The sequence below is a fragment of the Ursus americanus genome, chromosome 30, assembly GCF_024610735.1.
Source record: "Ursus americanus isolate L20-20 chromosome 30, mUrsAme1.1.p, whole genome shotgun sequence".
NCBI lineage: Eukaryota > Metazoa > Chordata > Mammalia > Carnivora > Ursidae > Ursus > Ursus americanus.
In genome coordinates this window covers 3,598,335-3,620,755 of record NC_142156.1, presented here as the reverse complement: position 1 = coordinate 3,620,755, position 22,421 = coordinate 3,598,335, and the positions used below count along the sequence as shown (strand labels likewise).

Here is a 22,421-nt window from a genome sequence, read left to right as displayed (position 1 = left end):
TCCACTTTATAACTCACATACCTCCTTTCCTGCCGTGCTGTGTAGACCCAGAGCTCAAGGGAGCAACCATGTTCCTAGCCTTTTCCCTGTTGCAACAAGAAGCAACGTTATGAACACACACGTTTGCAACAGCGCCATCCACAATAACCCAAAGGCTGAAATAATCCAAGTGTCCACCCGTGGGTGAATGAACACACAAAAGGTGTACCCACATAGTGGCATATTATTCAGCCGCAAGAGGAATAAAGTGCCGATGTGTGGATGAACCTTAGACGTGGCTGAGCCTTGAAGGCATTATTGGAAGTGAAAACAAGCCTGGCACGGAGGTCACACGTTGTATGGTTCCATTTCTATGAAATAGCCAGGAGAGGCAAATCCGGACAGACAGAACGCAAGGACCGGTGGTTACCAGAGGCTGGGAGAAGAAGGCACGGGGCATGACTGCTTAACAGGAATGGGATTTCCTTCTGAGGGGACGACAAGGTTTGGAACTTGAGAGAAACGGTGGTTGCACAACATTGTGAATGTGCTAGTGGCTGTGGAGTTGTTTACTCGAAAATGGTTAATTTACGATGATGTGAATTTCACCGCCATTAAAAAAAAAAAAAGTGGCGTTCCCAGCAACTCCGTAAAGGTGGGATTTTGACAGCCCCGTTTTACAGATGAAGAAGTAGAGGCTCCGGGAGGGCGCCGGGCTTGCTGGGGGCAGGGGAGCTGGCCCGTGGCCTTCTGGTGGCACAGGCCTGTCTTCCACATACCCCTGCAGAGTGGCCTTGGAAAGGGGTTTTGCATTGCCTTCCCCGAGTGCTAGGGTCAAGCCCTCTGTGTGATTTCCCAAATGGCCCAAGGTCAGAGTGGGTGTAGGGTGCTGTTGGGAGCTTGTCTTTGCAACGCAGACCCCAGAGAGCTCTGGGGGGAGCTCGTCAAACCAAGCTGAAGGGCCTGTGGTCACTGAAACGTATTTCCATGCAGTGTGTTCCTCACTAGCTCGCCTTCACACACCCCTGCAACTGCCAGGAGACACCCAAATGTCCGTGCCTGGGGGCCTGACGTTTCTCCTGGGGTGTGGTGGAGGCCTGGTGGCCACGAGACATACAAAAACACAGAGCCCCTTCTCGCGGTCCAAAGCCTGGTTCTCCACCGGAGTGTAGAAAGAGCCTCCGTGCCCTGGTCGTTCTCCAGGGCACAGTTAGACTCTGGAGAACGTCAGGGCTTCTCAAGTCGTTGTCTTTGGTTGAAGGAGTTGTGCTTACATCTATCCTTTGGGGGGTACAGGAAGGGAGTTCCGATTTCCTGGGTCCAAAGAATTCCACACGGGGGGGGGGGCAGTCAGGAGAGCTGGTTCTAGCCCAGGTGGGGAGTGGTTTCTGACTTGCTGGGTGATCCCTGGAGGTTCCCCTGGACTCGACACCGTGTCTTCCTCACTGTGCCAAGTCTTGGAAGAGCATGAGAAGGATCCAGAAACATGAGTAGGATTCAAATAGGTTCTTTTAGCCCATGCGCCATGCTATAGAAATCTTATTCTCAGGGCGCCTGGGTGGCTCAGTCGGTTAAAGCATCCTACTCTTGGTTTCAGCTCAGGTCATGATCTCAGGGTCGTGAGATTGAGCCCCGCGTCAGGGGCTCAGCACCGAGTCCGCTTGAGGATTCTCTCTTCCTCTCCCTCTGCCCCTTCCACTTGTGCTCTCTTTCTCTCTCTAAAATAAATAAATCTTAAAAAAAAAAAAAAGAACTATTATTCTCACCACCCAGACTCACTGCTCATCGGCTTCAGGCCAAATTATCACACACAGATTTTATTTTTAATTTTAAATATTTATTTAATTTTTAAATTTTAAAATAAGTTAAATATTTAATTTTAAAATATTTAAATATTTAAAAATTTTTAAATATTTTGATTTTTAAGTATTTGTCTCACTTTCTGTGACTATAAAACTCTAAGGAGCTATTTTTTTTCTGGCTTGAGTTATCGTTATCATTGGCATAAAGTTGATCAAAGAAACAGATATAGATTATACCTTTTTATACAATTATGAAATTATAAAATAAAATATTATAATAACATAATTATTACAAAATATTTGTCATCATAATATAATTAAAAAACAACTCTATTTTATGAAATAATTATTATTAAGTGTTTGGGGGAGTGTATCCCATAATGACGTGAATCACGAACAAGATTTTCCTCTGCCTTCAGTGAAAGATAAATGTGTACGTTGCTCACACTTAATTGGTCTGCAGTTAGCGTCTTTAAAAAAAATTATTTTTGTTGTTAATTATTGGTTGAACCTATGAAATGTGTGAGATGAACTTCAGATTGACTGTAATTGGAATGCTTTGTGATATTCCCCAATAAAATATATTTTAGTGCCTAGTTGAGTTCCACCTGCTGAATCTGGAACATTCTTTTTTTTTTTTTTTTTTAATTTGACAGAGAGAGACAGCCAGCGAGAGAGGGAACACAAGCAGGGGGAATGGGAGAGGAAGAAGCAGGCTCCCAGTGGAGGAGCCTGATGTGGGGCTCGATCCCAGAATGCCGGGATCACGCCCTGAGCCGAAGGCAGACGCTTAATGACTGAGCCACCCAGGCGCCCCATGAATCTGGAACATTCTTATCCATGGGTTTTATCCAGTGTATCTTGGAAAAGTCCCTGGGAAACATTCTAGTTGATTGAGAAGAACCAGAATGTACTGAGTTGAATAGTGTACCCCCAAAATTCAGGTCCACCCAGAGCTTGCGGTTGGGACCTTCCCGGGTTAGGGTGGGCCCTCCATTCAGTAGGACCCGGGTCCTTATAAGGAAAGGGAGATTGAATACAGAGACACACAGGAGGAGGCCACATGGGGATGGAGGCAGAGAGTGGAGGGGTGTGTCCACAAGCCTGGGAAGCCCAAGCATGGCTGGAGGCTGCAGATGCTGGAAAAGGCAAGGAAGGACCCCCCTCCCCCCCGCTAGAGCCTTTGGAGTGGGTGCGGGCCTCCAAGACCTTGACTTTGGACTTCTATCCTCCAGGACTGTGAGAGAGTACATTCCTGTTGTTTGAAGCCACCCAGTTTGTGGGGTTTTGTTATGGGAGCCCTAGGGCGCTAAGATGTGGGGTCACTACCTGTCTCGTTTTAGCTGCTTAAAGATGAGTTGAGACTCTTGGGGAGGAATGGCTTAAGTTAGGAGAAGGGAAGGGAAAGGAAGGGAAGGGAAAGGAAGAAAGGAAGGAAGGAGGGCGGGAGAGGATGGTTTATGAAATATGACCAATCAGATCTCAAGAGGGTCAGCTCTGTGAGGGGTGGGACCTCGTCAGTCTTACTCAGTATGGTTTCTCCAGGCCCTAGAACAGAGCCGTGCAAAGACAGGCACGCAATAGATGTTAAACGCGTGCTGATTAATTGAATGGATAAATGAATTTCACTGCCCCTTACTCTTCAAAGGCTTCCTTTGGTCAATGAGCCTTGCCAGCCTGGCCCCTGTCGCTGCCTCCAGTTTCTCTGCCTCATTTCTTGAGCTTCCGGCAGCACTTCCTCCTTCAGGGCCTTTGCCTGTGCCATTCCGTCTGCCTGGGCAACCGTTTGTCTCTCTCTCTCTCACCTAGTTAGCTCCCATCTGTTCTCCGTGGGCCGCAGTTCATTCAGAGTCTATTGCTGCAGGGCTCTTACTGTCTTCTTCCCCTTCAAAGCCTTTGGGACCCCGATCTCTTTGGAATCCAATGCTGTTCCCATCACTGTTGCATTCATACCCCATCTCCCTCTGGACTGTGCGGCCCTTGAAGGCTGGGACCACCTCTGTTTTAACTCATCATCACAATCCTTGTATGCAGCACATAGTAGGTGCTCACTTAAAGTCTGTTGAAGTGAACTGTCTTTCCTAGGAGTCCTACTCTTGTCTCTTCCCCTCTATTGCCTCAGTTTCCCCAAGAGCAGGGCCCACTACAACCCAGTTTGCATGGTGCGTGGGAGCCACGCCACGTCTGGCCTGGGGGGAGTGGTCTCAATGTGTAGTTAGGGCTGTAACGCGCTCTCAGGGGGAAGAGGTCATGGGCATGGAAGGGATCTTTCCTGCTTTTTCATTCAGACAGTGGGCGTCTTGAATGCAGAGGCTGGGTTGCCTGAAGCCAGGTAGGGCTTATGCCTTCCTGCCTCTCCTCCAGCAACAGAGGGTCCCCCGGACCCCAAGCTGTTGTCCTCGTCCCTCCACTTGCCTCTCCTCTGCCTTTTCTTGCCTCCCCTCCAGCCGGGGCTTCTGGGACACACGCACACACGCACGAACGCACATGTGACCTTCTTTTATACAAAGTAGAGAGGACCAGCCTTCCCAGCCAGCCCTCCAAACAGAAAACTGGGGGCTCTCTGGGGCTCTCCCCTGCTTCCACGGCCTGGAATGCCCTTCCCTGCTTCTCCTGCTGTACCCTGCTCAGACGTCACCTTCTCCAGGAGGCCCACCCTGATTCCCTTTCTCCATCAGCGTCTCCTCATTGCTCCTGCGGATCTAGAGCCTCCCTCATCCAGGCCTTCAGCAGACTGTTCCTGGTTTCTGTCCCCAGCCAGGGCGGAGCCAGAGCTCGTCTGGTGCACAGCAGGGCTGCTGAAGTCTGTGGGATGAGAGTTTGACTCCTCCTGAGTCCTGGGCTCTGCTGCCATGGGACCCGCATAGGGTGATGGGATGCAGCAAAGAGGCCAGGGTCAGAGTCAGAACTTTCAGGCCTCAGTCTTCTTGTCTGTACAATGGGTGCCAGGAGGATTTGATGAGATAAAGATCCAGGACCCACTTGTCCTGCTCTCCTTTTAATCTCCTCTTAAAGGCTGCATATGGTAGTTGCTGAGACATTTGCTGAACGAGTCGATGTTTATAAATCACTTAACCTCCCAGATAGTCAGTGCTCAATAAATTACAGTGTTTTGTTATTATAATTAATGAGAAATGGAAACCCAGAGAGGCAATGACTTTTCCCGAGCTCACACAGCATACTGGTGGCAAAGCTGGGACTTGAAATCTGGGAGAATCCAGATCTGGGACTGTTGGATTCACCTGTTATCTTGGTCACGGGCCAGCACCCCGCTTGGCATCTTGAGGGCACAGAGAGAGTGTGACACGGCCCTGGACCCTCGTGAGCTTGTGGTCCGGTTCTGGCGACTGACAGATAAACGTGAGGTCAGACCACAGGGGATGCTTGCTGAGCACTGAGCGTCTCCATAAGGGGCCTGAGAACAGAGGGTGGGGAGCACCTCACTCGCCCCCAGGTCGGGGCAGGCTTCGGGGCATCCGTGACCCCTGAGGACAGTGTTTTCCAAAATTACTTGACCTTGACACAAAGTCAGAGACATACTTTACACAAACACCCTAAGGAAAACACACATGAAACACAAGTTTCACTGGGTAATTCCTACTTGGATACTTACCCAGATCGTTGAAGGCTTTTGTTACTGTTTATTATAAATATACACCACGTACATTGACCGTGCTAACCGTTTTCAAATGTATGGGTTCAGCGACATTAAGTATATTCACATGTTGTGCAACCATCACCACGGGTCATTTCTAGAACTTTCTCATCACCCCAAAGGGAAACTCTGTACCCATTAAATGACAACTTCCCACTGCCCTCTACTGCAGCCCCTGGTGATCTCCAACCCACTTTCTGTGTCTAACTCTGCGTATTCTAGGCACTTCATGTAGGTGGAATCCTACACAATTTGTTCCTTTCCATCTGGCTTAGTTCACTTAACACGATGTTTTCAGGGTCCCCCCCATGTTGTACCATGTATCAGAATTTCATTCCTGTTTCTGGCTGACTAATATTCCATTGTACGGAGACACCATGCTCCCTAAATGGATTTTTAATCTATTAATCGGTCACAGCCTCCAGTTTGAAAAGCACTAAGTGGGACCTTGCAGGATGAATAGGAGTTTACCGAGCCCAGAGAGGCAAGCAACAATGAGCCCAGAGGAGGGCCCCAGACCGGGAGGGACTGAACAGGGAACACTGAACTACAAGGACCCTTAACCGTTGGGCTTAATCTAATAGGTTTTAGAAATGGTCTGGATGCCCAACCTTGCCCCTTTCTCTGGATGGCACCATGTCTTCATTCATTCATTAAATGTAGATTAAGCACCTACCTGATGCCCGCAACAAGAGGAACCCAGAAACAGGGAGAGTCCCTGCCTGCCTGGCACTCACTGCTGAGTGGGGTGGACAGAGATTCATTAAAGGATCCCACGGGCTAATAATGCTGGCTGAATGTCCATAGTAATGAAGTGACACTACCCAGTCCTGGGGTGAGGAGAGCATCCCCAAGTCAGCTTTCCAAGTAGGACTGGCTGGGGACGACTTCCCTAAGGGTGTGGTAGCTGAGCTGAGGGTTGACTGTGCCTCACCTGGGGGAAGGGGGACAAGGGCAGGAAAGAGCCCCCCAGCTGTGGGCACTGCACCTGGGAAGTTCTGGGTGGAGGATGGATGAGGGCCTGTGAGGTGTGGCTGGGGAGAGATGGGGGTGGGCATAGCCGGGTCTCTAGGGCCTGGCACACTGTGTCAAGGAACTGGATCTTTATTCCCAAACATTGGGACCCACTGTACATTGTAAGGATGTAGGTAGGGGGGGAGTGGGGCAGGAGGAGGGATGTACCGTCCGGGTGGGGAGGGTGGTGGCTAGAACCAGGAAAGGGAAGGGACCAGGAGAGATTTTGACAGACCTAAGGATGCATGCGTGTGTGCACACTCGTGCACGTGCATGTGCCCCATGGTGTGGGTCCAAGTTGGGGGAGCCCCTCCAGACCTCCCTTCCTGCACCTGAGATCCCTCCAAGGGAGCAGGCCTGACAACGGTGACAGGAGGAGGTCCAGTGCCTGGACGTGGCCCCTCCCTCAGGGCACCGCCTTTGGAGTGACATCAAGTCCCTGCTCCCCCCCTCCCCCCCATCCCTGTGATTTAAGAGGCATTTTCCTTTTGGGTGATATAGATTCCAGAACACTGCATCCATCTCCTTGGCCTGGGGAAGCCAGCCTGTCTGAGTTACAGCGGATTGCTTTCCGCACGCACAAGCGGGGCGGAGGGCACCGTTCTGCTCTCTCTGCTCCCTGGGCCTGGAACATTTGAGCAAACATTCCTGGCTGCTTTGGAAGTTACCAAACCCAGATGAGCTCATCCGAGCCAGAGGTGGGGGCAGCTGGCGCAGGGAGCCTGCCCAGAACTCCCCAGGTGGCCTGGTGGCAAATGTCAGAGGCAGCCTCAGCTGGAGGGGGGGTGAGGGAAGCCAGGCGAGGGTGGGTCCCGCACAGCTGGGGCCTGGCCCAGAGAACCCGGGCTGGGGACGCCGGCCCGTCGCCCCTCCTCAGAGCTGGCCCTGTGTTTGGCCTTGCCAGGCCTCTGGATACAAGCTGGGGGCCTCGAACGGCCCAGCCAGGGGCTGGGAGGGAGCAAAAGTGTGCTCCAGGCACCTCATCAATCCTCCTCGGGGCCGCCCTGTGGGAGCCAGGCCCGCCCTGCAGGAGCTGCAGGATGGCCGTTTATGGAGTGTTAACTACGTGCTAAGTACCGTGCTGGGTCCCCCCCCTCCCCAGCAGACGACCCAAGGGACAATCATTCTCCCCATTTGACAGATGGGGACACCGAGGCTCCGAGAGGTAAAGTGACTGCGAGTGGCCGCACTGGAGGCCAATCCTGCTGACCTGCGGACTGTCCGGGCCCCCCGCTTCCTCGCAGAACAACTCGTGGAGGAAACGCTGTTCGAACTGTCACGGGCCAAACAGTGATAATTTGTGAACGTTTCCAAGGATCTGACTCCAATCAGCACATTACTGACTCTGCCTGGGCTCCGTGGCCTCACCGGAGCGGGAAAGGCCCTCGGAGCCCACCAGCCCTGGGGGCCACTCCACAAGCCTGAGCGGCGGGGGTGGGGTGCCTGAGTCCGACCCTTCCCCGGGGAGTTCTGTTTGTTCCCCCCCCCGGGGGGCTTTTGGGCCACAGGCAAAGGCTCTTATTTCGAAGGAAATCTCCCCACACTCCTTCCCAAAGTGGCTTACCTTCCTCTAAGTTCCCATCTATAAAATGGGTGCATGCATAACCCCGGGTACTGTTGCCTTAGGAGTTAGAAATACTCGAAGGAGCGGACTCAGCACGGAGGCTGGCACAGTGAGCGCTCAGAACAGAATGTGTTCCTGCTATGGTGGGTTGCCAGGCCCCCCCACCCCCCCTTTTCCTACACTGGCTTCCACTTACCTCTTGGGCGGGGGGGTTCGAGACTGTGATACTCAACCCATATCATTTCATGGTATTCGCACAAACACCCCCTTTTTAAAAAAGATTTTATTTCTTTATTTGAGAGAGAGAGAGCGAGAGAGCATGTACGTGCATGAGCGGGGGGTGGGGGGTGGAGGGGGCAGAGGGGGAAGAAGACTCCCTGCTGAGCTGGGAGCTGGATGCGGGGCTCCAGGACTTGACCCCAGGACCCTGAGATCATGACCTGAGCCAAAGGAGCAAAGGCAGACACTTAACCGACCGAGCCACCCAGGTGCCCCCCTCACAAACATCCTTTGACATAGGTATGCTGGGATCTGCTTTTACAGATGAGGAAACTGAGGCACAGAGACAGGAATGACCTGGCCATAGATCTCGCATCTGAGGGATGCTTGGAGCCACACCAGCCGCACCTTCCCGCTGCAGTGGAAAGCTAAGGGGGTCCTAGCCGGCAGCCCCCTGCGGCTGTCACGGCCGCTGACCCACCGAGCCAGCCTGCGGACCCCAGGTCCTTGCGGAATCCTCCCTGGGAGACGAGTCCTCAGCCTCAGGGGCTGCTGGATCAAGTCTGGGTGACCTTCCCCTTGCCTTGGCCCCCCTCCCAGCCTCACTGGAGACACCACTATACTGCAGCCTCCCCAGTGGCGGGGGGTGGGGGGTGGGGTGGGAGGGAGGGACGAGGGAACAACAGACAAAGCCACTGGGAAGGCTTTGGCTAACGACTGGCTGGTCCAAAGTCTCCCCCTCATATACGCTTGTTTGGTTCCGTTTATGAAGCTGGTTTGCCAGCTCCATTCTCGGTGGTAATGAGCTCGCACTGCTGGTGGCCGCAGGGAGAGAATGAAGGGGTGGGGGGTGGGATGTATCACGCTAAATAGGTTTGTTGAATAATTATGAACCCCGCCGAACTTTTGCATTTTCTGACTCATTGTGTGCGGCGTGATGCATCATGTGGGGTGCCTGTTACTTTGCTGAACGAGAACTTTTTCAGGCGATGGAGTCGCTGGGCCTTCAGTTCCAGCCCATGGAGCTGGTTTGAGTTATTTTGGGACTGGGGCCTGAGTTCAGCACACTCCGCTTAGAGAATGGAAAATAGAAGCTCAGAGCCGGATGCCGTCTGGGGAAGAGAAAACCTCGTGGATGGAGGGGTTGGCCGAACAACTTGAGGACCCTATAGCCCAGAGCGTGAGACCAGGCCCGGCCATGGACAAGCCATGTGGGCTCCAGCAAGTTCCCAGGGATGATGGAGACACCTACCTACCTCCTAGGATCTTTTTCAAGATGGAATGAAGTCTAGGGGAGTTTCTGAGCTCAGAAAAGAGGCATCTCTTGTGAACATTACTATTCATACTTTCAAGCAGTGGTCCCACTTCGGGTCCCCTCCCCACCCCGCCCCGGGGTCACAGCTGAGCATGTGGGTACTGGGTATGAGCTAGGCTCTTGAAAAGAGGAGTGTGCTCCAGGGAAGGCCGGGTTCAAGGACGGCTCGATGCTGGAAGCAGGTTACAGACTGGGCCCCTGTGCGTCCGGGTCTCTGGGAAGCTGGAATGTTCTATGGTAGCAAGAGGTCCTTTCCTGTACAGGGAGCCCTCTGCAGCCAGGTGAGCTGTGAAGTGGCCCGGTCTTGTTTCAAGTGTGGCTCGAGGGCAAATTCACTGGCTCTCTCATATTGAAATGCTACGGTTGGGCCCCAGAGGCCTCTGGGAACAGGGGATGTGCAGGAAGAAGCAGAGAAGCAGGGGGACCCCCAAGCCAGGCTGGGGGTCTCCGGGGGCAAGGGAAGGAGGAGTTTTTCTGGTGAGGCCAGTTCCCCTTCCTCCTGTGGGGAGGGGTAGCTCAGACCCGGGCCCAAGCTGAGCAGATTGTGGACAGGTGCGGGGCTGATCGTAGGGTCAAGCCAGGCCTGGTGTGAGTCCTGCTCTGCCTCTCACGCGCTGGATGACCTGGGGCAAATCCTTTTGCCTCTCTGTGCCTCAGTTTCCTCCTGCACAAAATAGGGAAAATAATAGTACTTAATTCACTAGGTAGCTATTTAATATATTATAGGATGTAATAAATAAGATGTAAATATGATATACATGATACTGTAGGGGCTGGGTGCTTTCCCATGCCTTCATCCTCCCTGACACCCTCAGAAACTGGTATTAACATAGAGCTGGAAACGAGCTCCAGTCCAGGTCTGGCCCACGGTCATGTGGTCAGCAGGCAGCGGAACTGGGCTTGGAACATCTTGTCCATGTCCCTCGGCCTCCTCTAGCTGGGGGCCCGGTGGGAAGTTCTACTCAACAGGGTGTAGCATCTGCAGTTATTGAGGTGAGGGGACCCTTGTCTGTGCAAACGACCCTGAGATGGGAAAGCCAGCGGTCCTACCTCGCTCTGTGCTGCCTGCCTGGATGCAAAGCCCGGGGCTCTCCCCCATCCCAGGCTCTGTTTCCAGGGAAACCAGTGAAGACGGCTTTTGGGTCCACCTTGAGAGGCAAAGAAACCAGAGACCCTCAGGTCTCCAAGGATCTTTTAAAACCCGCCTCCGACAATGTCACTTGGCTTTGCTTAAAATCCTTTCCTGGCTCGCCAGAACGATGTCCAAATTTTCCCACCTGCCTTGTGGGTCCTCCCAATCCAGGTCCTCCAGACCTCTTCAGCTATAGACCTGCCTCTCCCGCCTCCAGCTCTAGACAAGTGCTGCCCAGCCCTTCCCCATGCCCTCTAACCTGGTTTCTCCACTTGACCCTGCTCTCGCTGTTAAACTCTTATTCTACCTTCAAAACCCACCTCTGGAGACCCCTCTATTAGCCCTCCTTCCCAGCGCAGTTCTTTTTACTCCTTACAGTGTGTAATGCAGTATGTGATATGAGGCAGCGTCTTTGATCCAGCTTGAGAGCTGGGACCGGAGCGTCCCCTTTTTCCTGAGTTGCCAGCCTGAGCCCGGCGGCACATACTAGGCACTCAACGGACAGATGGAGGACAGACCTCCCAAAATATCAGGCATCATGCTTAGAGAGAGGGAGGAGATGCGGTTGCTTAGCGACTGGCAGCCTGTGGCTACTGGAGGGTCTCATCCCTTGCAACCTCTAGCCAGCCCCTGTCCGCTGCCCTGGCCATACCTGGGCCCTCCAGGAGGCTTCAGGCCTGGGTCCTCCCTGGACCGGTGCTGGGCGTGCACCCATTCACACCAGCACAGTGTGAAGTCGGGGAGGTCGCAGTGACCACCTAACACAATCATTCTTTCTCGAAGACTGCCTGGTGAGGCAAGGCTGATTTGTCAAATCAATCCAGTTTCTCTGGGATCATTATTTTGCTCTCCACCTCCCTGGATTAGAAGAAATAATAATGATAATAATAGTAACGAGAGGCTATCTCTCACGCTCTGGGCCACTTTTTAAGCATTGTCTCCAATCGTTTTGCCCCCTATGCACTGGCTGTGATTCCCCTTGGCAACGGGGGAAACTGAGGCCAGGAGGAGGAAAGTATTTTGTACAAGGTTGCACAGCTCAAAAGCGGTGAAGACAAGATTGGACTCTGGCTTCGTAATGCCAGAACTCATGCCCTTCCCACCACTGACTCAGGAGAGGGAGCCATGGCGCGGATGCTCTACGCTTGGCATCAGGGGAAGCAGTCCCGTGGGGGCCCCTAGGAGCCCGCCTGCATAGAGACTCAGGGCTGCTGTGGTTCCTGTGAGCTCCCAAGCTCTAAAGGGCAGGGGGTTCAGGGAGAAAAGGCTGAGGATATAGGTATGTGTATGCATACGTGCGCATGTGCGCCTCGCTCTCTCGCATGTGTGGGAGAGGGAAACGCACTTAGACTCATAATACTCGTCATAGCCACAGTCATACTCATAGTGATAATGGTGGCAGTAGTGACGAAGGCAGCCACCATTTCTTGGCACTCCGCGCTCCCTGCACTGTGGGATCCCTGTCAGGGGGAGCAGGCAGTGGTGAAGAGCCAGGTCTCAGGGGCAGGTGGGTTGGTTTGGAATCCCAGCTCTGCCACCGTTGGACTCTGGGAAAGGCACTTGGCCAGTGCGAGGTTTCACGTCCTCATCTGTAAAATGGGTTCAGAGCCCCAACCTCCTGGGGCTCCTATGAGGCTGCAGTGGGACCCCAGATAAAAAGCGATTAGCACTGAGCCTTCCACACCTGGGAGCCGGTGTTCAGACATGTCCTTTATGGTGGGGTGTGTGGGCAAGTGTGCCTATCTTGGTGCTGGGGACCTGGGGGGCAGGTGTAGGGCCGTGTGTCTGCTAGGTGAAGGGTGTTCAGTGTCGGTTGTTCTGTGTTTTTGTTGAGTGGGGTGTTCACTGGTTCACTGGGGACCCCCTTTTAAATTGGAGCTCCTGGGCTGTTTCGAATATGCCAGGCTTTCAGCCCCAGGAGGGAGAGTTCTGGTAGCCCCCCGGGGGCCATTCCAGGCAGCCCCCTGCTTGCTACCAGCTGGGAGCATCCCTCTTCAGCTCTGGGGCCCCAGTCCAGCTGTCCCCTTTCTCCAGCCTTGAGGCCCCCTCTGAATGCCAGCACTTTCAGCCCCCCTCGAGGGCCTGGCTGAAGGAAGGGAAACAGGAAGGAGAAGGAACGGCCTGGGGGTGGGCCCTGAGGCTCCCGCAGCTCCCGGCTCTGTGCCGGCGGGTGGGGACTTTGAATCATCTGAGCGCTAGGGGGCAATGTGTCTGTTCCAAAGAAACCGCGAGCCCTCGTAGGCTGAGTGCACCTCCCGGCACTCGCGGGGCGCCCACACCATGCAGGCACACTCGCCCGCGTGTTCACGGGCACAGATGGACACAGGCGGGCACCCACTCTCCCACTCACAGAGGAAACAGACGCACTCGAGCAGAGACCCCCCCCTCCCCTGCACACAAGGTGTGAGGCTGCCGCAGGCCTGGGGACAGACACAGGCATAGACCCACGGAGAGAAACAGGGCTGGGGGGTCGACAGCGCCTCCCCCAGGGACACTCAGCGAGACACCCAGAGGCACGTGAAGGCACGTACACAAACACACGTGGCTGCCCCGCTCGCCCCGCGGGCGAAGACACAAATGCAGGCCCCCCGCCACACACCCGCACAACATTCGTAGTGTGAAGGAAAGGTGACCCAGACACATCCTGAACAGAAACCCAGCCAGGCCCAAACACACCCTCCTTTCAGACACTCACACACCTTGTAGACTGAACTCTTGGAAACAGCCCCAGAAAAATACTCCCACACCCCCCCCTTCCCCGGAGCACACAGAATTATTCCACAGGAAACCTGCCCAGGTGTTCAGGGGACCCCCACCCCCGTGTGAAGTCATACTTCAGCCGAGAGCACACCCCAACCAGGGTCTCCCCAGACTGCAGGTCTGTGGGCCATTCTTCCCACCGGCCTGGCCCACCCAGGCCTCCAGACAGGTCCCAACTTCCCCTATTCCCTCCAGACACACACATGAGACATAATGCTCCTCACATAGGGCTCCGGAGACACCCATCTCCCAGCACGGATGACTCTAGACAAGGGCTTTGCGTAGGCCTTTGCCCGTGCGGGGTTCTCCTCCTGGCGACCATTCCCCCTACTGGTCCCCTTCCTGATCAGGAGTTTCAGAGTCTCCCCGTCTCTGGCTTGGGGCCCTGGGTGGTGGTGGTGGGTCACTGGAGGCCTACCCAGTACCTTTATTTCTTTGTGCCTAAATCAGCCAAGCCCCAGTCTTTTCCGGCTCTCACTTCCCTGTCACTTTGCTAAGTAATAATTTCCATGTCCGATTCCATTTCTTTCTAGTTCTGAAACCTCTAAGCTATCAGCAAGAGGATAGTTCACATGAAAACTAATTACACAAAATCAATATTTAATCACAGACCAACAACCTGATCCTGCAGAAAAATCCTTTTAAAACTCCACCGCCCTGTACAAATACTTCTTCCCGATGCTTATTTATGGACCCCATTTTTGGTGGGGGTAATTTTCATTTTTAATTTCAAAAAGAAAAAATATCCGTAGACATCCACAACAGGAAGGTCCCAGGAAGGACCTTGGATCTGAGCTCGCTTCTGCTCTCTGAGTTTCAGAGTTGCAGGTTTTTATTGCCTGTTTTCATTTGTATTCTTTTTGGGAGGGGTGTTATTTTCTTCGGGAGTCCCTCAAGAGACCCTGTTTCCCGCCTCCCCTCCCCCAAAGTGAAGCCCATTTTCCTGGCATTTTGGCTCAGGAACACCCAGAGTCTGCTTTCCCAGCAGCGACTCCCGAGAGCAATGAATCGGTGTGCGTACAACGTGGTAACTTTTTAACTCCAGCCTGCGACGGTGGAGTGCTTCATCTGAGGTTTTTAAATTTAAAAAGGGCTCAGGGGTTGGTTTTATTATAACGTTTATTTCATTTCAGATTTCATGCGCAATTTAGCAAACGCTAGACAGACTTGGGTGATAAACACTTTCTTTTGTGGGGGGAAAAGGCATTTTTATACACCATGCTTAATTTTATTTAGATTTAATAGCGATATCAGGGGCTCTTCAAAGAAAGTTCTTTTTTTCTTTTTTTTTCTCCCCTTCTCCGAAGAATGCTGGTCTGCTAGCAAAATCGCCTCGTGCTATTTTATGGCAAGGGAAATTACAGGCCTTCTCCCCCTTCCTCCCTTACACGCACTTTAGGGAGGAAAATACACACGCAGGCACACAGAATAAACACCTTCCCTACCCTCCATCCCCTCTAACTCCCAACTTCTAATTGCAAGATAGATTTCAGCCTCAGTGGGGATCCGGAAGATCTAAACATTTTAACTAAGATTATTGGGATAAATATTTCATAAAGAGCAGGGCAGATATTAAATTACTCCTATTGATTTTGGTATCACAACCCAATTCCGTTTCTTGGCCTCTTCAGTTTAATTGATCTCTTAAGGAGGCCAACCTCGCTCCCGCAGAGGGCCTGGGCCTTGGCCCGGGTGTCCAGAGTAGGGCGCTCCAGCGGGCGGGCGAGTGGGTGCGCCCTCTGCGCGCGGGTCTTCTCGTAGCTCCCAGCTGCCTCGCGGCTGCGGCTCTGCGTTCAACCGATGTGCACCCCCACTCCCCCACAAGTAGCCGAGTGGTCATGGCTCCTCTGGGCGGACGCAAGCCGGCGACTGAGAACGGGGAACCCCAGAGTGTGCGGACTGGGAACAATTGTGCGAGCCCCAGTGAGGAGGAGTGAGCAAGCGCCCGGGTCTTTCGAGCAGAACCCTAACTTCGGGGTTCCCGGTCTGCTTCCACCTCCAGAAAAATCCGAGGGCCGGCTAACTTGGGTGCCACTAGTAGGCAGACAGCGGTGAAGAACCGAGGGTTCGCCCCGGGGCTGAAGCGCAGTTGACTCTTTGCGACTTTCCGTGGCGAGTCCAAGAGCTTTGCTTGGCGACCCCATTGTCTAAGCGCCCCGCACCGCTTACCGCCCACCTCCCCGCCCCCTGCCCAACCCGCAGGTCTCGCTTCAGTTAGGGGTGGGGAGTTGGGAACTGTGAGAGTGGGAAGGGGGGTGAACAAAGCCAAGCTCCCGCCATTCTCCTCCTGTGCCCCCTCCAGCCCCATGCGACGGGAGGCCAGGGCGCGCCCCCCAGCGCACTGGCGCCGACCCCGAGGCAAAACTCGCGCGGGGGACCCGGGAGCTGGCGGAGTGCGGGTTCATGGCGGGGGCCTCAGCAGCCAGCAACCAGGACCACCTTAAGAGCGAGCCCCGCCCCGGCCCGGAGCTCGGGCTGCGCTGATTGGTGCAAATGTAATGGCTGAAATTGATTGCTGAAATGCAAAACTTGTTGCTGCTTCTCCCGGCGCTGGGCGAGAGGCAGACACCGAGAGGGGAGCCGAGACCCTCGGAACGCCCCACGCAGAGCCCCCCCGCCAGCCAGCAGAGGGGTGCGCGGACCCCCCCAGGACTGCCCCCGCCCCCCCATCCCGGGCTCCTAGAGCGTAGCCGGAACGCCTCAGCCCGCTCACCTAGACTGGCCCCCCAACCCGCGTACGCCCCCCTCCTCGGGTCCGAGGGGGACTCGCGAAGCACCTCGGCGCGGAGGCAGGGAACCCGAGCCTCGGAGCGACCCAACCTCTTGTCTCGCTGCCTTCGCGCGCCTGGAACCGGGCGCGGAGACCCCCGCGAACTCAGAGACCGAACAGAGGAGGACAGAAGCGGCAGGCGGCGGACGTGGCCGCGAAGCGGCGCGCGGGGTTGCAGCGCACCCGCCGCGGAGCAGGGGAACCGCGCCTTCGCTCAAACCTCGGCTCCAACCCCGGGCGCCTGCCGCCTCCCCAGCTCTGCTGCGCCCTCGGCTCAGGGCCCGCACCCGTGATGCCGAGCGGAGCCTCCAGCCTTCCGACCCGCTGAAGGAGCAGTAGCCGCTTGCTCTGGGCCAACGGAGACTGGGCGAGCGGATCGTGCTCGGCGGAGGCTCGGGCTGCGGAGCGCGGGGACTCCGGGGGGAGGGGGGAGGGACCGCTCTGTCCATGCCCGGGCGCCAGCCACGGCTTTGAAGGGTCTCCTTGTTCGGCCCCTTAGCAGCTCCGCCACGGACTCCGGGAGGCTTCGGGAGACGTCCTGGGGCTTCCCACCCGACCCGATCGGACTTAAGAAGGTGATCGCTCTGCTCTCCCTTCCTCCTTCCCGCCTCCTTCCCCCCACTTAACTTTTTGTCTCCACTCGCCCGCAGCTCCGTCCCCTCCGCGCAAACCCACCCGCAGCTGTGCCAACCGCCGGGGCATGGGCCCCCCAACACGGCTCCCGGAGGCCCCGCGGCACCGCACGATGTGAGAGGCCCGGGTCCGGCCAGCCAGAGCTTCGGGAGAGGAGCTGATAGCCCCCAGCCTCCACACGCCAGGCGAGGTGGTGCGCACTGCGCCCCCGCGGTGCTGAGCGTCCCGGAGCGCCCAACCCCGGGCCGGAACGTTTAGCTGGCCGGAGGCGCGCCGCGGAGAGCAGGCTGTCATGCCCTATTGATCCCCCCGCCCCCTGCCAAGTATGTTTGGGCTGGACCAATTCGAGCCCCAGATCAACAGCAGGAACGCTGGCCAGGGCGAGAGGAACTTTAACGAGGCCGGACTAAGCATGAATGCCCACTTTAAGGCCCCGGCTTTCCACGCGGGGGGACCCCCTGGCCCGGTGGACCCTGCCATGAGCGCGCTGGGCGAGCCGCCGATCTTGAGCATGAACATGGAGCCTTACGGCTTCCACGCGCGTGGCCACTCGGAGTTGCACGCGGGGGGGCTGCAGGCGCAGCCGGTGCACGGATTCTTTGGAGGCCAGCAGCCGCACCACGGCCACCCGGGAGGCCACCACCCCCACCAACATCACCCCCACTTTGGGGGCAACTTTGGCGGCCCGGACCCAGGGGCCTCATGCCTGCACGGGGGTCGCCTACTTGGCTACGGCGGCGCCGCCGGCGGCCTGGGCAGCCAGCCGCCCTTCGCGGAGGGTTACGACCACATGGCGGAGAGCCAGGGGCCCGAGAGCTTCGGCCCGCAGCGACCCGGGAACCTCCCGGACTTCCACAGTTCGGGCGCCTCGGGTCATGCGGTGCCTGCCCCGTGCTTGCCGCTGGACCAGAGCCCTAACCGAGCCGCCTCCTTTCACGGCCTGCCCGCCTCCAGCGGCTCCGATTCCCACAGTCTGGAGCCCCGAAGGGTGGCGAACCAGGGAGCCGTCGACTCGCTGGAATACAATTACCCTGGCGAGGCGCCCTCGGGACATTTCGACATGTTTTCGCCCTCCGATTCGGAGGGGCAGCTGCCTCATTATGCGGCGGGGCGCCAGGTTCCCGGGGGCTCTTTCCCCGGTGCTTCGGCCATGCCCAGAGCTGCAGGCATGGTGGGCTTGTCCAAAATGCACGCCCAGCAGCAGCAGCAACAGCAGCAGCAACAGCAGCAACAGCAGCAGCAGCAGCAGCAGCAGCAGCAACAGCAGCACGGCGTGTTCTTCGAGAGGTTCGGCGGGGCCCGCAAGATGCCCGTGGGGCTGGAGCCGGGAGTAGGCTCCAGGCACCCGTTAATGCAGCCTCCCCAGCAGGCCCCGCCGCCCCCGCCGCAGCAGCCCCCGCCGCAGCCGCAGCAGCCCCCGCCGCAGCCGCAGCAGCAGCCCCAGCCGCCGCCACCCGGGCTTCTGGTCCGACAGAATTCGTGCCCGCCCGCGCTCCCGCGGCCCCAGCAGGGCGAGGCGGGCACGCCCAGCGGAGGCCTGCAGGACGGGGGCCCCATGCTGCCCAGCCAGCACGCACAGTTCGAGTACCCTATCCACCGGCTGGAGAACCGGAGCATGCACCCGTATTCGGAGCCTGTGTTCAACATGCAGCACCCCCCTCCCCAGCAGGCGCCCAACCAGCGGCTGCAGCATTTCGACGCGCCTCCCTACATGAATGTGGCCAAGAGGCCGCGCTTTGACTTCCCGGGCAGCGCGGGAGTGGACCGCTGCGCTTCGTGGAACGGCAACATGCACAACGGCGCGCTGGACAACCACCTCTCGCCCTCCGCCTATTCGGGCCTACCCGGCGAGTTCACGCCGCCTGTGCCCGACAGCTTCCCCTCGGGGCCACCCCTGCAGCATCCGGCCCCGGACCACCAGTCCCTGCAGCAGCAGCAGCAACAGCAACAACAGCAACAGCAGCAGCAGCGCCAAAACGCGGCCCTCATGATTAAGCAGATGGCGTCGCGGAATCAGCAGCAGCGGCTGCGCCAGCCCAACCTGGCCCAGCTAGGCCACCCCGGGGACGTGGGCCAGGGCGGCCTGGTACACAGTGGCCCGGTGGGCGGCTTGGCCCAGCCGAACTTTGAGCGCGAAAGCGCGGGCGCGGGGCGCCTGGGCACTTTCGAGCAGCAGGCGCCTCACTTGGCGCAGGAGAGCGCGTGGTTCCCAGGTCCGCACCCGCCGCCGCCGGGGGACCTGCTGCCCCGTAGGATGGGCGGCTCAGGCCTGCCGGCGGACTGCGGCCCGCACGACCCGGGCCTGGCGCCGCCCCCTCCCCCCGGTGGCTCGGGAGTGCTGTTCCGTGGCCCTCTGCAGGAGCCGCTGAGGATGCCCGGAGAGGGCCACGTGCCCGCGCTGCCCTCCCCCGGCCTGCAGTTCGGGGGCAGCCTGGCGGGTCTGGGCCAACTGCAGTCGCCCGGGGCTGGGGTGGGGCTGCCCAGCGCTCCCTCCGAGCGCCGGCCCCCGCCGCCGGATTTCACAGCACCGGCGCTCGGGGGCCAGCCCCCCGGCTTCCCGTTCAGCGCGGCGAACCGGCAGGCCACGCCGCACAGCGGCCCAGGCGTGAACTCGCCGCCGAGCGCGGGCGGGGGCGGCGGCAGCACGGGCGGCGGCAGCGGAGGGGGCGCCTATCCGCCGCAGCCTGATTTCCAGCCCAGCCAGCGCACCTCGGCCAGTAAGCTGGGCGCGCTGTCGCTGGGCTCCTTCAACAAGCCCAGTTCCAAGGACAACCTGTTCGGCCAGAGCTGCCTGGCTGCACTCTCCACCGCCTGCCAGAACATGATCGCCAGCCTCGGGGCCCCCAACCTCAACGTGACCTTCAACAAGAAGAACCCGCCCGAGGGCAAGAGGAAACTGAGCCAGAACGAGACCGATGGTGCGGCTGTGGCCGGCAACCCGGGCTCGGATTACTTCCCCGGAGGGACTGCCCCTGGGGCCCCAGGGCCTGGAGGCCCGTCTGGGACTAGTAACAGCGGCTCCAAAGTCTCAGGGCCGCCCAACCCGCCCGCCCAGGGGGACGGCACCAGCCTCTCCCCAAACTATACCCTGGAGTCAACGTCCGGGAACGATGGCAAGCCGGTCCCCGGGGGCGGCGGCCGGGGACGGGGTCGAAGAAAAAGGGACAGTGGTCACGTGAGCCCCGGGACCTTCTTCGACAAGTACTCGGCGGCGCCAGACAGCGGGGGCGCGCCTGGGGTGAGCCCAGGGCAGCAGCAGGCGCCCGGCGCAGCCGTCGGGGGAAGCTCCACCAGCGAGGCTCGCGGGGCTCCTACGCCTCATGAGAAAGCGCTCACGTCGCCGTCGTGGGGGAAGGGGGCCGAGTTGCTCCTGGGGGACCAGCCGGACCTCATGGCTTCCCTGGACGGCGGGGCCAAGTCGGACGGTAGTTCCCCGCACGTGGGCGAGTTTGCCTCGGACGAGGTGAGCACCAGCTACGCCAACGAGGACGAGGTGTCATCCAGCTCCGACAACCCCCCAGCCCTGGCCAAAGCGAGTAGGAGCCCCCTGGTGACAGGCTCGCCCAAACTCCCTCCCCGTGGGGTGGGCGCTGGGGAACACGGACCTAAGGCGCCCCCGCCCCCGCTCGGCCTGGGCATCATGTCTACCTCTACCTCCACCCCTGACAGCTACGGCGGGGGCACGGGCCATCCTGGCACGCCGGGCCTGGAGCAGGTCCGGACCCCGACGAGCAGCAGCGGCGCCCCGCCCCCCGACGAGATCCACCCGCTGGAGATCCTCCAGGCGCAGATCCAGCTGCAGAGGCAGCAGTTCAGCATCTCTGAGGACCAGCCCCTGGGGCTCAAGGGTGGCAAGAAGGGTGAGTGTGCCGTTGGGTCCTCGGGCGCGCAGGATGGTGACAGCGAGCTGGGCAGCTGCTGCTCCGAGGCCGTCAAGAGCGCCATGAGCACCATCGACCTGGACTCGCTGATGGCGGAGCACAGCGCCACCTGGTACATGCCCGCCGACAAGGCCTTGGTGGACGGCGCGGACGACGACAAGACGCTGGCACCTTGGGAGAAGGCCAAACCCCAGAACCCCAACAGCAAAGAAGGTATATGCGCTCGTTCCCTTCTTATCTCCCCCAGACCCGTCCCCATCCCTACCACAGGCCTTAGCCTAGCCTGGAGTGCTCCATTGGAGGGGACAATCCCTTGGGGTTAGGAGGGCACGGACCCTCTTAATGCCCAGCTCAGACCTGGACACCCTCCCTTTGGTGACAGCAAGGGCTCTGTGGGCAGATCCCCCACTTCCACACCTCCCATCCCCCAGGTGCTGCCAGGTGGATTCTAGTTCCACACCCAGGTAGGAACTTAGATGGTGGCCCTGTGGGGATTATTTCAAAGTCCCTTCACCAAGTTGTAGCTGAGTTGCCCGGTGCTCAGAGGACAAGGCAGGCCCCCTTGCTTTCACACCAAGGCCCCTCACCCTTAACACTCAGGCTGGTTCCACTCTGTAGGAGTTGTGTGCCTGCTCCCCCCACCCCTCTCCTGGCAGGACACCTGGGAAGTTGTGTTAACAACCTTCCCACCTTTTCCTAGTCAGCCAACCTCCAGCTTGAGTTCCCTTCAGTGGGCCAGCATCTTTAGAAAAAAAAAGAAAAGTTACCAGGCCCTGGTGTCAGCAGCATCACTCAGAGGCAACGCCTAATTTGACATTTGTTCCTAATGAATAGCTGTTTTGTCTCTTCTTAACTATTAGGGTTTCATTGGAAACCTGGAGACCTGTCTGGTTGTAGAAGGCTGGCGGGCTTTTCCTGGTTGCCACTCCTTGACATTTGGGTGGGGGGTGCTGGGGCTGGGGTGGGGTCTGCTTGGCAGAGGCCGGCCACTCAGCCAGGGCATCATCTGTGTATGGGGATATGGATATATATTCTTAAGACACAAAGGACCCGCGTTTGTCAATATCTCGCCTGGCTTTGGTGACAGATGTCTGGTCCCAGCTCTTGTTTGCATTCTAAGCACTCCCTCCCCACCAGGCCTGGAGGCCTTTAAGGTGGGTGGGGTGGGGGTTAGCAAAGGGACCGCCATTGCAGTTAAAGTAATAACAGTTTTGTTTTTCACTGAAAGAGGACTGGACTGCAGTAGGTAACCGTTTCATTTTAACGGGGGCCTTTCTTTTTTTCACAGATAATTGCTTCTAAAAATTAGGTAACATCATTTCTCCCCCCCCCCCCCATTCCTACCTTTTTCTTTTAAACCCTAGGTGCCTTCCCTAGGCTTCACGGGGGGCTGAATATTACTATGGAGCCAGCGATTGAACCCTGTCTTTAAAAAAAGATGCCCCCTGATTCTTGCTCTTAGAGTTCTTCTCCTCTGTCTTCCTTGGCCTGGGCCTCTTGCCCCTGGGTTTAAGGTCCCGGTAGGTTTTAGGAGAATGGGCTGGAGGAGGAGGAGGAAGGAGGAGGGGGGAGGGGAAGCGTGGCCAGGGAGTTGGGTGGCTCAGAACTCGGGGCTTTCACCGCTGCCGTCCTGGGTAGCGTTCCCGCTTAGGTTTTTCTAATTCATGAATGCGGCCTCCCTGCTTTTCTCTTTGTTC

At 57.4% G+C, this 22,421-nt stretch overlaps 1 protein-coding gene across 2 annotated transcripts in view; it reads left to right on the top strand.

Annotated features, from left to right (window-relative positions):
- The first annotated feature begins 15,937 nt into the window (after window positions 1-15,937).
- MN1 (MN1 proto-oncogene, transcriptional regulator) overlaps window positions 15,938-22,421 on the top strand; it is a 47,227-nt gene continuing 40,743 nt past the window's right edge. Inside the window, exons 1-2 of one of the 2 annotated variants that reach the window (XM_045791225.2) lie at window positions 15,938-16,785; window positions 16,861-20,937. In XM_045791225.2, coding sequence (XP_045647181.2) covers window positions 17,169-20,937 — 3,769 coding nt within the window. In that variant the 5' untranslated portion in view covers window positions 15,938-16,785; window positions 16,861-17,168. Of the gene's footprint in view, window positions 20,938-22,421 lie in introns of both variants that reach the window. The other variant, XM_087857185.1, reaches the window with a different exon arrangement.